Source organism: Ovis aries, chromosome 1, assembly GCF_016772045.2.
Source record: "Ovis aries strain OAR_USU_Benz2616 breed Rambouillet chromosome 1, ARS-UI_Ramb_v3.0, whole genome shotgun sequence".
Lineage (NCBI taxonomy): Eukaryota > Metazoa > Chordata > Mammalia > Artiodactyla > Bovidae > Ovis > Ovis aries.
Genome location: NC_056054.1, coordinates 54511422 through 54525154, shown reverse-complemented (window position 1 = coordinate 54525154; position 13733 = coordinate 54511422). Strand labels below are relative to the sequence as shown.

Here is a 13733-nt window from a genome sequence, read left to right as displayed (position 1 = left end):
CACATGATACCACTCAGTACAACTGGAGTTTCTAAACTGTCATAGAAACATAAGTGAAACTAAAGACTAGAGCTTAAGAAACAAAGAAAAAATTAATATTTTGTCATCTAACCACTTCTAAGTCATCGGAGAATGTGAAAATCTATAACTCATTCTTAATTTTTATTCTAATTTATTTCTTGATACATTCTAAACCCATTTTTCCTTTGATGACCTACATTATACAAATTTCAGCTCCACATATTTTTCTTTTTTAAGACTTATTGTTGTTGTTTTATTTACAAAATAAGCATTATATAAAACTGAAAGGCTTTAAAGACAGCTATGAATCAAACCAGTAAATTAAAGGGCAGAGTAACAGAATATAGGGTAACCAGAGCCTATGAGTAGCCACAGGTAGCCAGATCAGTGTCCAGAGAGTGGAAAGACAATTACCAGAAGTCAGCAGGCAGCAAGGTAAGAATCCAGGTGAGCAAGAGAAAAATCAAAGCATAGGTAATCATCAGAACTAGCACATAAGAATCTGGGATGAAGAGAGAGGAAAAACAACATAAGAAACTTGGAGAAGGGTATCATAAGGTGAATCATATGTAGAAGCAAAGTGGGAGACACTGATGATATACTATATGGTATACCTGAACCCCAACTTCCTAAGTATAGAATAAAGAATGAGGTAGCAACTGAGACAAGCTTCTGTAATCTATTATACTTTAATAGTATAATACTAATATACTTTAACTTGATAGGGGTTAAAAATATTGCTAAAAGTGCTACTCAGGCATAAAGGACTTCAAAGAAAAAAGAGGTATTAATTCTATATTTATATTTACTGAGTCACTTAATATCATTCTCTATAACACTTGGAACTTTCTGTCACCAGGCTTTAGAGTTTGATGCTACAAAATGTAAAGACAACTTTAAATATTTTTTAGAAGATAAGATTTACAATATTATTAAACTTAGAAGTTCCCAAATATTTCAGATCATTATTATATTAACTTCTATCAATTCATCCCATATAATTACCAAACTCTATCTTCTCATCACTTATCAGAACTCTAGGATGGCACTCTACCATCCTCAAAGTCTCAAGCATTCATTCAAGGTTGTTTGAGCTGATCTTGCCCTCATGGTCAGCAACTTTGAGTCTCTGCTACTGACCCTCCAAATACTGTCCTCAAACCTTGTTCATAATAATAAACATTCAAATAAAAATTGTACATAGTTATTTCATTTCATCCTAATAAGCCTGGGAGGGAATGTTTAATAGTCCATTAGTGAATGAGGAACTCAAAGCACAACAATGAAACGGCTTAATCAAAGCAGCATAGCTGATAAGCAAGCAAACTGGGTTTCAAACAGAGGTAGTATAATTATAAGACATCATGCTCTTTCCTCAAAACACTCCCAATCAACACAAATCTCAAGACCACATGGCTGGTTAAGAAAGAAAGAAAAGTCAGATGAAGAATCCTAAGTCTTCTGACCTCAAGATTAGAGTTTGAGTTTGTAGTTATCCCAGATGACGTTATCTTATCACGTTGATAGTCATTTTACAACACGTAAGTGTATCAGATCAGCACACTGTACACCTTAAATTTACATGGGATAAAGCTAGAAAAAAAATGACCTATCATCTTTGAACTCTGATTCTTTTGTTAACAACTCCCACCCTCTTACTTTACTTTTTATTGCCTCTACAAGCTGGTCTTCATCTGTATCAAGGCCTCCAGATCTCAATGCTGCCTCTTTTCCCAGATCACCACTTCTCACTACTTACACTCTCACCATACATACCTCTTCTCAGAGATCCTAGCTTCCATCCCAGAACCCCCCACACCTCTGGACCTTGTACATGTCCAACCTTACTAATTATTAGTTCTGGATGGTTAAACAATCAAAATGTTAGAAATAAGTGAATACTGTATTTCTCAGAGGATTTTGTTAAAACGTGATTTAGTTCTAATAAAGCAAAAGTACCTCAAACCATGAAGATTTCTATATGAAGACATTCTGAAAATGACCATTCTGTGGTTATTTATAAGTTACTTTAATTCAAAGCCAATTAGATTTTCATGTATTAATTGCATGGTAAAGCCCTTATCTTTATTTTGAATCTAAAAGTATTTTCTTCACTTATACAAGGAATCGGCAAACAATGGTTCACAGGTCGAGTATGGTCTACAACTTGCTTTTATACAACCGATGAGTTACAAATGGTTTTACATTTTTTAGTGGTCAGGAAAAAATAAAATAATATCTATGACATGTGAAAATTATATAAAATTTGAATTATAGTGTCCATAAATGAGCTTTTACTGGAAGACATCTATGTTTATTGTTTAAGTATTGTATATAACTTTTTGTGCTACAATGTCAAGTTGAGTAGTTGCAACAAAGACTGTATGACCCTAAATTTTAAAGAAGCCTAAAATATTCACTATCTGACCCTTTATAGAAAATGTACCCCAACTCTAGTATTAAACTATTTTAGGAATTTGCAAAGCTGGTTGTAAATATACTCTGATTTTTCTGATTAAGTTATTTATACACTTTTTCCTATGAAATGTTAACACTTGGGTACAAAAGTTACAAATATGTAAGTCTGCTGTCTCTCCACCTGAAGAGGCTCACCTATGAGAACCATGCAGTACTATTTTTTTTCAATTTGTTTTTAATTGGAGGACAATTGTTTTACAATGTTGTATCGATTCCTGCCAAACAACATGAATCAGCCGTCAGTATACATATACCCCTCCCTCTTAGACCTCCCTCCCACCCCTCTCATCCAACCCCTCTAGTGTGAGCACCTTGCAGTACTATCAAATACATCTCTCTGCCATCAGACTCATCTCCTAATTATGTGATGATTTGCTGTTATTAAGATATTAGCTATTAATTATAGGTACTCTCAAACATTGCAGATGTATCATTAGTTTATACCCAAATAATCATATAAAGTAGGTGCTAATATTCCTATCTGAAAGAAGGCATACAATGATTTGTCTAAGGTGTCACCCAGCATGTAAATAAATGGTGGAAACAAGAGTGAAAACAGGCTTGATTCTAAAGCCCATGGTCCTGTGGGCCACAGTGCACTGCCTTCTTAATCAGGGACTCCTGCCTCCTTACCCTTGTCTGAATCCCCTTACATCCTCTTACGTCAACCTACTCTGACTTCCAACCACTGCTAAAAGCATATAAGTGCTCATTTCAGCAGCACATACACTAAAATTGGAACCATACAGAGAAGATTAGAATAGCCCCTGAACAAGGATGACATGCAAACTCTTGGAACATTCCACTTTTTCTGCTTATCTTGGCAAATCACACTGGAAGAGTGAGCCAGAAATTAATGAAATTACTTTAAGGAGTGGGGGAAATGAGTAATGGGAGTCAGGGAAGGAATGACATCTATGAATACAACTTTTATTATAGTTTTGACTTTTGAAATCATTTTATGTATTCAGAAAATTAAATCAATGTGAGAGGAAAAACTCAATTCAAAGAGAAGCAAATGGATTCAATAGTATTTCAAATGAATAAAAAGCATGGGGTGAAGGGAGGAAGAGCAAGTGAGAACCTATTCCACATAACTCCTGAAGAGAATACTTTGATCGTATACATGACTTACAGACAAAAAGGACATACAAACCTTAAAATCTTTTTAATCTTTTGGCCACACCACACGGCATGTGGGATCTTAGTTCTCCAACCAAGAATTGAATTCATGCAGTCTTAACCACTGGACCACCAGGGAAGTCCCTACAAATCCTGAACTCTTAATAGGTTTATTTTTCAGAGTACAAATACATAGCAATTCTGAAACTATTTTGTATGTATTACAGAACTAAGGAAATGAGTAAATATTTCAATAATTTTGAAAGTAAATATTTCATTTGGGAAGCCAAGGAAGAACACTGTGAGGCAGGATTAGAACTGGAGGTGTAATTATGAATTCACAATTTCTAAAATACATGTTTTTGAACCTCTTATATGGCACCTGAAAGGATCTAGAAACAGTAACACACTGGTAGCAATGAATGCATGCAACCAGCATTCAGATCTCGATTTTGAAATACCAGTTCTCACTGAAAACAAACAAGAGTTCCCTGAAGACATGGCTGATTTCCAGTCTGGAGAAAAGAAGATAAAAGATGAGTTTAGAACATCTTGTTGTACCAGAAAAGAAGAAACTACTCAATAAAATTATGGGAGGCAGGTCAAAAGGATACAGGAGCTGGCTGGGTGGGACTCCTGCAGATCAAACCTCAGGAAATTTGAGCATCAAAATAAACGATGGTAATGAACCCACTGAATGAGAAATCATGTGTCCTATACACACAATACATACAAAAAAATGTGTCCTCTACAAAAAATACATAACTACTAAGGACCTACTGTATCTACAGGGAACTCTACTCAATACTCTGTAATGACCTACATGGGAAAAGAATGTAAGAAAGAGTGGATAAATGTGTATGTATAACTGATTCATTTTGCTGTATAGCAGAAACTAGAACAATATTGTAAATCAACTGTACAGCAATAAAAATTAATTTTAAAAAATCATGTCTCCATTGCTAATAGGTGATTTTTTTAAATTAACAACCCACTTCAATATTCTCGCCTGAAAAATCCCATGGACAGAGGAGCTCCATGGGTCACAAAGGGTCAGACACAACTGAGCAATTAAGCATGTACCATATTGCTAATAGATAATTAATAAGTGGCATGCTTTATTAGAATGTTTTAAAGAAATATAGGAAATGATGGAATTATAAAAATCACCATTTTGCAAATGAGTCAGGCAAGACTCATCAATAGATGCTAAATCTGTGGGGTGCAAATAAGAGAACCAGATATAGACATAATCTCAAGGTATCTCCCCAAAAATTATTACAAAGGAAAACATCACTTTACAGTGAATAAGACTGGCAGACACTGAGTACACAAGGGACAAAAATTAACATCATGAATATTGAGACAAGCCAATAAAATGCACCTTCTGATATAATACCCTGAGGACACAACATCACTTATTTAATTTTCATGCCAAAAATGCATAATAACCTCTTTCACAACATGAAGAGACATCAGAAAAGTCCAAGTTGAGGGACATCCTATAAAAGGCTGAGGAATTGTTCTAGATTAAAGACCACTAAAAAAGACATGATAACTAAATAAAATACATGATCCTGGATTGGAATTATACCAGGAAAAATACATTATTAGGACAACTGATAAAACTGCAATATGAACATTAGATTAGTTTGAGAGTATTGTATCGCTATGAGATTTTCTGAATTTTATAGCTATACTGTAGGTATATTGAAGAGAATATCTTTGTTCTTAGAAACTACATTTTTGAGTTATTAAGAGATATATGTGCTTTCTGCTTATTCCTATGGCTCAGGAAAATTTACATACAGATATGAGTGGGTTCATATATATATACATGAAAGAGAATGAAGCAAATATGGCAAATGGCAAATTTTTTTTGAGTAAAGGGTATCATGTGAGTTCTTTGTATTATTACAACTTTAAAGAAGTTTGAAATCATCCCCCCTTAACTTTTAAAAAAACCACATCAACCTTTTACCCAGTATGATATTCATTTCTCTTCTAAGTTGAACTATAAGCCAGAGGTTTGGCTTAGACTCCACTTTCTCTCTGACACCATGTTCTCTGTCTCCACAGGGCTAGTGACTAGTACTCTGAGGCAGGCACATGTTTGAAGAGGCATAAAAAAATAGAAACACAGCTCTGGTCATCAGAGGCCAAGATCTAAAAAATCCATGCGTGTTTGCAAAACTTCCAAGCCTTTCCCTGCTGACATTAGAAAGGCATTGGACCATGTGCCTCATGTCCTGAGCTTCCCCCCAGATAATCCCACATGACTTTCCCAACTCACGGATTTTCCATTTGGTCACCCACTCAACCTTCAGCAGAGTCATATCTTTTGCAGAGCTAAAAATAGCTGTTCTATCAAGTGGGAAGTTAAATAAAGCACTATTTACAGTTAAGAGGATAATTTCCCTAAGGCTATTTTTTTTGAACGATGACGATGCAACAGCAAATCAAGGTTTGGACAAAATAAAAGTATGAAGAAACTTCATCAGTAATTCTTTGATCAGTAGTTAGGACTGCCAGCTCTGGAATCAGATAGCTTGGATTCAAATCCTGAATTTGTCTAGCTGCATAACTTTGGGCAAGCTGCTTAACCATCCCAAACCTGTTTCTATGTCTATAAAATAATAAGTTGATAATATAAAATAATAAGTTGATGAACCTCACAGACATGTTGAGCAAAAACCAGAAACAGTGGAGTAAGTAATATGTGATTTCACTTATATGAAGTTCAAGAATAAGCAAAACTATGGTGCTAGAGGTTAAACTAATGGCTACCTTTGTTGGGGAAGGGTATTGACAGAGAAGGAGAACAAGGGAGCCTTCTAGGTGGTAGAAATGAAATTTCCCTTGCTCTGGGTGGTGTTTACACAGATCTGTGAACATTCATTAAAGGTTTATATCTGTTACACCTCAACAAAAGAGTAATAAAGAGACTTCCCTGGTGGTCCAGGGGCTGACTCCATGCTCCCAAAGCAGGGGCCCCAGGTTAGATCTCCTCAAGGAACTAGATCCCACATGCTGTGACTAATAACCAGAGCAGCCAAATATTTTTTAAGTAATTAAAAAGGAAACATGGTATTGAATAGAATTGTTGTAAGCATTAAATGAGAAAATGTATGCAACTTGCCTGAGATGCATTCAATAATAGTCAGTGTTACAATTACTCATTACAGGGAATCCCCTGGCAGTCCAGTGGTTAGGACCCAGAACTTTCACTACAGGGACTCACAATTTGGGGGAATTAAGATCTCACAAGCCCTGTGCCTCCTCCAACCCCAGAAAAAAAAAAACTTATTATAATAATAAAATTGTTATTTAAGAGATGAATCTTTTTACCACTGTTCAGTTCTTAAAAGTTTTTCATACCATTTCAAACTTCCTTTTCTTGCCTTTGCAGTTTTATATTGCTCTTTGCATTTAGATAAAGTAATTACAGCTGACCCTTGAACAATGCAGGGGCTAGGGGTGCTGACCCTTTGTTCAATGGAAAGTCCCTGCACAAAATCCCACCATGTCAGCAGTTCCCCATATTCATAGTTCCACATCCACAGATTTAACCAACCTTAGACTGTTATAGTATAACATTTATTACTGAACAAAATCTGCATATAGATGAACCCAACAGTTCAAATGTGTTGTTCAAGAATCAACTGTACATAGTTTAGAAATTTTTAAACAGCCTTGTTTCAAATAGGTGGCCAAATAAATATGCACTTGGAAATAACACTAAATCAATGGAAATCAACATGGAAGTCACCAGATGATGAGCTTACAGATGTACAAGAGCCCATATGGATGAGTAGGCACCAGGGCCAGGCTTTCCTCTTCAGTAAATGCAAAATCCTAGAGGAAGTTTAAACTGAAGAGGAAAAAATTCAAGGAAAGGGTAAACAAAAGAATGGTGTCTTTGAAACAGTTTTTAAAGGAAACAGTATCACTCCATCCATTCTTAGTGAATTAGTTCTCACTCTAAAGATCATTTCAAACTTTCTTTGACCTGGTAAATTTTCTTAAGTGTTACCCTCAGATAAGTCACACAGTTGTTTTTGTTTTGTTTTGTTTTGTTTAAATACTTACCTTTATAAAAGCATAGCCAGTACCATTATCTGTAATAGTGAGACCAAGTGAATCCTCAGATTTATACACATTCACTTCTTTTTTGATCCCTTTTATGTGGGCAAATAGGAAATCTTCAAGACCTATTTGTGCTCCCAAGAGTTTTCCCATGTCAACTTTAGGTGTGTTTAAAGTGCAATATAAGATCTGCAAGAGAAAGAAATATTTTAAGTCAGTTTCCATCAGGAAAACATTCTGATCATTAGTTTACTCAATTAATACTTCAATCTACAATGTCAGTGAAATAGTCTTCAATTTACGATGCCAGCAGTTATATCATTAACATTCAGTTCAGTTCAGTCGGTAGGTGTTGCAAGAGGTAGGTGTTGCAAGAGGGCAGACACACTGAAACCATAATCACAGAAAACTAGTCAATCTAATCACCCTAGGACCACAGCCTTGTCTAACTCAATGAAACTAAGCCATGCCCTGTGAGCCCACCCAAGACGGACGGGCATGGTGGAGAGGTCTGACACAATGTGGTCCACTGGAGAAGGAATGGCAAACCACTTCAGTATTCTTGCCTTGAGAACCCCATGAATAGTATGAAAAGGCAAAATGATAGGATACTGAAAGAGGAAATCCCCAGGTCAGTAGATGCCCAATATGCTACTGGAGATCAGTGGAGAAATAACTCCAGAAAGAATGAAGGGATGGAGCCAAAGCAAAAGCAATACCCAGCTGTGGATGTGACTGGTGATAGAAGCAAGGTCCGATGCTGTAAAGAGCAATATTGCATAGGAACCTGGAATGTCAGGTCCATGAGTCAAGGCAAATTGGAAGTGGTCAAACAGGAGATGGCAAGAGTGAACGTCCACATTCTAGGAATCAGCAAACTAAAATGGACTGGAATGGGTGAATTTAACTCAGATGACCATTATATCTACTACTGCGGGCAGGAATCCCTCAGAAGAAATGGAGTAGCCATCATGGTCAACAGAAGAGTCCGAAATGCAGTACTTGAATGCAATCTCAAAAACAACAGAATGATCTGTGTTCGTTTCCAAGGCAAACCATTCAACATCACAGTAATCCAAGTCTATGCCCCAACCAGTAATGCTGAAGAAGCTGAAGTTGAACAGTTCTATGAAGACCTACAAGACCTTTTAGAACTAACACCCAAAAAAGATGTCCTTTTCATTATAGGGGACTGGAATGCAAAAGTAGGAAGTCAAGAAACACCTGGAGTAACAGGCAAATTTGGCCTTGGGATTCGGAATGAAGCAGGGCAAAGGCTAGTAGAGTTTTGCCAAGAAAATGCACTGGTCATAGCAAACACCCTCTTCCAACAACACAAGAGAAGACTACACATGGACATCATTAACATTAGGTAATATGAATTGCATGTTTCCTGAGGGCCAGGCTCTGTGTTGAGCAATTTATATCCATTATTATATTTAATTCTCACAACAGCTTTCTAAATACATTATCATCTTCGTATTACCAATAAGGAAATTGAGCCTTGGTGAGAGTAAGTTATTTGCCTAAGGTCACAAAGATAGTACTTGTCAGAGCCAGGATTCAAGATCAGTTCTCACCAACTTCAAAGAAGTTTACATTGCTTTGTTACCTGTTATTTACAATGCTGACATCAAAGGCCATGTTCCCAAAGGTCATGATATGCATAACACAGTGAAAATAGAGGCAATACTATTTTGGAAAACTCATAAGTTTTTTTTTTAAATAAGGAAAATTTTATTGATCTTGTATTTTTGTGCTTGAGAAAAGTAAATGGTGAATGAAATCATTTTTTTTTAAATTGTTTAAAACATGTCTAAAATGGACCTTGAAGACTAGTCCAATCCCTTGGCTCTAAAAATGGAGGAACTGAGGGCTGGAGAGGCTAATGCAACTTAGATACACAGGATGGTAGAAGCTGTGTGGAGGTTGTAAAGGGACTTCTTATATTTACCAAGTCTTTGTTTGACTTCATTTTCCTTCAAAAATACAATTTATTTTGCTAAAATCTACAATGCTACTCAAGCTTGCCAACCATAATTTCAGTAATTTTTAAGGCCCAACTACAAAATGGAAGAGAAGGAGGGTTAAGAATATGCCACTGGGGACTTTCCTCATGGTCCAGTGTCTAAGACTGTGATCCCAATGCAGGGGTCACAGGTTCGATTCCTGGTCAGGGAACTACCCATATGCTACAGCTTAGAGTTTGAACACCATAACTAAAGATCCCTCACATGTAACAAAGGTCAAAGATCCTGTGTGATACAACTAAGACTTGGTGCAGACAAATAAATAAATACATATTTTTTTAAAATTTAAAAAGCATGCCATTGGTTTAAAGATTAAGTTCAATAAATATTTACTGAGTATCTTTTGAGTACCAAGGACATTTTAATGCAGCTTTTTTATACCAAAATGATTAAGTGAAAAATTGTACCTTTTGTTATCAAGTAATACTTGCCATAGATATTGCCATTCCTGAGCCTTGCCTCAACTCTCAACTTCCAACCCTCTCTCTACCTCTCCGAGTTTCACACCATTTCTGATTTCCCTGCTTGAGCTTTAAACCATAAACACCCATAAACCTCTGGGAGCTCAAAAACTGTGCAATTACTACCTGTTAAATGGCTGTTTAAGCCCGATTAAAATATGTCTGAATTGGAACAGCTCTCCCTGCTCTACAGTTAGAGTTCCAGCAAGTTCATCAAAGACCTGATTAAATCCCAGAGGTACATGAAGGAAGCTAGTGATGAGGACAAGGAAGAGGCCACAGGGTACGAAGGATCAGTGCCTGCAAGCAAGAATTGCTGCCCTTGCCCTTTCCTTTTCTCACCCAGGTCTTTGGTGAGCTGTGCTAATAACTGCTGAGCCTTTAACATAACCCTTTGTGTCCCAGTGAGGACATAATACATTTGGCTTTGTAGTTACTCTTTGCAAATATTTGCTGGTGTTAAATTTTTATTATTCAAGATGGAGAGTGACAAGAAGTCATTTAGGATAATAATGGCCCCTATTTCTTACTCCAATTGTGAAGTCAGTAGTATTCATTAGTCCACTAACAAAAATGATTATTAATGGATGAAAAGGAGAAGTAGTATGCATAGAAAACAGCTTTTCTCACTTCCTTTCTCAAAATGATGGAAAGTGAGTAGAAAAGTTTTCTCCTAGTTCTTTTTCCAGTGAATCGTTAAATGGTGTTCATAGCAGATCCAACCACCACTAATAAAGCAACCTACTGAGTAGACAGGAAATAAAATGTTAAAACATAATGATGATAAAATAGGGTAGGGGAAGAAGCCCCCAAAAGGAAATCTCTAGTTGCTAAGCTGCATCCTTTCTTTCAATCTTTTCACGTACTTCACTGCAAAGCAAATACTAGATTTCCTGTTAGGTATAACCCTTCCCCATTATGCTTCCTCCAAGACAGAATTATGTTCCACTCTGGGCAGCCAGCAGTTGGCAGCCAAGGCATCAGGGTTTCTTTCCTGGAAGGAGTAAAGCCATGGAATGGAGTTCCACAGAAGGTTGTATTGAAAATCAGCAGAAATGTCATGGTCCCTGGGAGGTAGAGGAAGAGCCCTCTGTAGCAGCAGGTAACTGAAACTCTGTGGCTTTAGATTAGTCCCTCAAGGAAAGAAAAAACCCTATCACTCACATGCTCTCAATGCACAACTATCAGTGAATACATCTAATATGTCATAAAGGTCTAGAGAGTCAAAGACTCCTCATAGATACTGTATTTTGAACTGAAAAGTAAAAAAGTGATATATGACTCTCTAAATGCTGGAAAGTTCATGCTCATTCATCTACTCACAATCCTCTACTGGACAGGTGCTTTTTGCCAAGTTCTGCGGTGCATACTAGATGTACAAAGATGACTAGGACTAGCCCTCGTACACAAGAAACTCCCAGGCTAGGCAATGATCCACTGACATACAGTGGGGCAACATAATCCAGTTACAATATATTAAGAGTCTTAAAGATTAAAAAAAAAAAAAAAAGGAATCTCATACATATTGTGAACTTTCCTATCTCCATTCAGACATTTCCTTCAATCCAAAATCTAAAAAGCCTGCCACCCAGGCACCCACCCTATCCCCAGGCTTTTGTCTATTGAGACTCTGCAGGGATGTGACTACCTGGGTGGAATCACTCTTTCTACTTCTCTCACATCATTTAAATCTCGCACCTCATTTGAATGTCTGAGTCACCTTCCCTTCAAGTCCAATTGGTGTAACATGTATTTGTCACCCTGACTCAGAGATGAGACCTTAGTCATCTTTCTCTCTCCTATGAAGCTTAACACAGTGCCCTGCTCAGTTTATATCCTAATGGCATTTTCTACACATTCATTTACTTCATTTAATAAAACCAACCTGTGTACTAAGTTTTATTAACCTCACTTTGTGGATGAGAAAATTATGACTTTATCCAATTAGCACTATAATGTTTGATGTCAAAAGAAAGGGGAAAAAAATACAAGAAAAGAAAACACTGAAGCAGTTATAGAATCAATGCTCCTCTAAGAAATACTCACTTCCAGAGATATAGTAGATTAAAGTCAGGACAACATGGTACTTATCATTTTTTATACTCTCTGGTGAACAGATTAAATCAAAAGAAAGTAAAGTCAGAGTAAGGTTTATTTTATAAGGAAAATTATCCAACCATTAGAAATACCTTTCTGATGATTTTTATTGTAAAATGAAATCCTAAACATCTTCTGGGGTATCTATATTTGGTGTTTTATCAATACCATTGCCAATGTTCATAAGCTTGATGGAGTACTTATGACTATTTCACTTTCTAAAGCAGTACTACCCAATAGAAATGTAACACAAATGCCATAATTTTAAATTTTCTAAAAAAAATCACATCAACAAAAGACATAGGTGAAACTAATCTAATTTCCTCATATAACCCCATATATCCAAAATATCATTTCAACATCTAATCATTTATTTTTAAAATGAAATTGAGAGTTTACATTTTTAATAAGTTTTTAAGATCTGATGTATGTTTACCCTTTTGTGTCTGACTCTTTATGACCCCACAGACTGGGGCTCAGCAGGCTCCTCTGTCCATAGAATTCTCCAGGCAAGAATACTGGAATGGGTTGCAATTCCCTTCTCCAGGGGATCTTGACCTGAGGATCAAACCTGGGTCTCTTGCATCACAGTCAGATTCTTTACCATCTGAGCCACCAGGGAAGCCCCCTGAGCCACCAGGGAAATCCCTAATTTGGACTAGCCACATTTAAAGTACTCAATATCTATACTTGGCTAGCAGCTACCATTGAGCAGCTTTGTTCTAGAATCCCATGTCTTTAACAATTTTTTTTGTCTTTAATAATTTTATACTTTGTATTTTTCCCATCTCCATATATCTATACACGTTGTTCCCCTGGCCAAAAATACCATGGCTGACACTCGACTTCTAAATCTAGTCTATATTTATCAAAATCTTCCCCATCCAATAAAGTCTAGCTAAACAACATTTTCTAACAACACCCTAAGCTAATGCTATTACTTCATTTTCTATACACCTATCAAATTTTATATATTTCTTGTGGAACTTACCATGTGCTGCTTTGTAAACTTCTGGCAGGTAGGAATTCATCTTATTGTCATATTTGTCTTACTGCATGCCTGTCACTGATTTATAGCAGAGACAGCTTAAGGCAAGGAGAAAGGCACGGCCCTTTGGGGCCAGATGGAGAGCTTAAATTGTTATTGTGCTGGACATCAATATCTATATTACCCGTTCCCCTGCCCCTCAAGTTTCATTCCCCATTTTAAGCCATATGATAACTTGGGGACGAGTGACCCCATCCTCGGTTCCATCAGAAATGAATCATGATTAGGTTTAAATCAGTTAATGACTAATTCATAATCCAACTTAGGCCAGTTAGGTACAAAGAAGAGGGACTTTCCTGGTGGTCCAGTAGCTAAGACTCTATACTCCCAAGGCAGGCTGCCCGGGTTCGATGCCTGGTCACAGAACTAGATCTCACATGCTGCAACTGA

The 13733-nt window shown here is 36.7% G+C and overlaps 1 protein-coding gene and 1 non-coding gene across 2 annotated transcripts in view; one reads left to right on the top strand and one right to left on the bottom strand.

Annotated features, from left to right (window-relative positions):
* Positions 1-13733, bottom strand: part of GIPC2 (GIPC PDZ domain containing family member 2) — a 100287-nt gene that overhangs the window by 63923 nt on the left and 22631 nt on the right. Inside the window, exon 2 of the mRNA XM_004002102.6 lies at positions 7711-7896. Coding sequence (XP_004002151.1) covers positions 7711-7896 — 186 coding nt within the window. The remainder of the gene's footprint in view (positions 1-7710; positions 7897-13733) is intronic.
* Positions 3205-3311, top strand: LOC114111140 (U6 spliceosomal RNA). Its single transcript, XR_003587245.1, has one exon. It is a non-coding gene; the product is annotated as a U6 spliceosomal RNA (small nuclear RNA).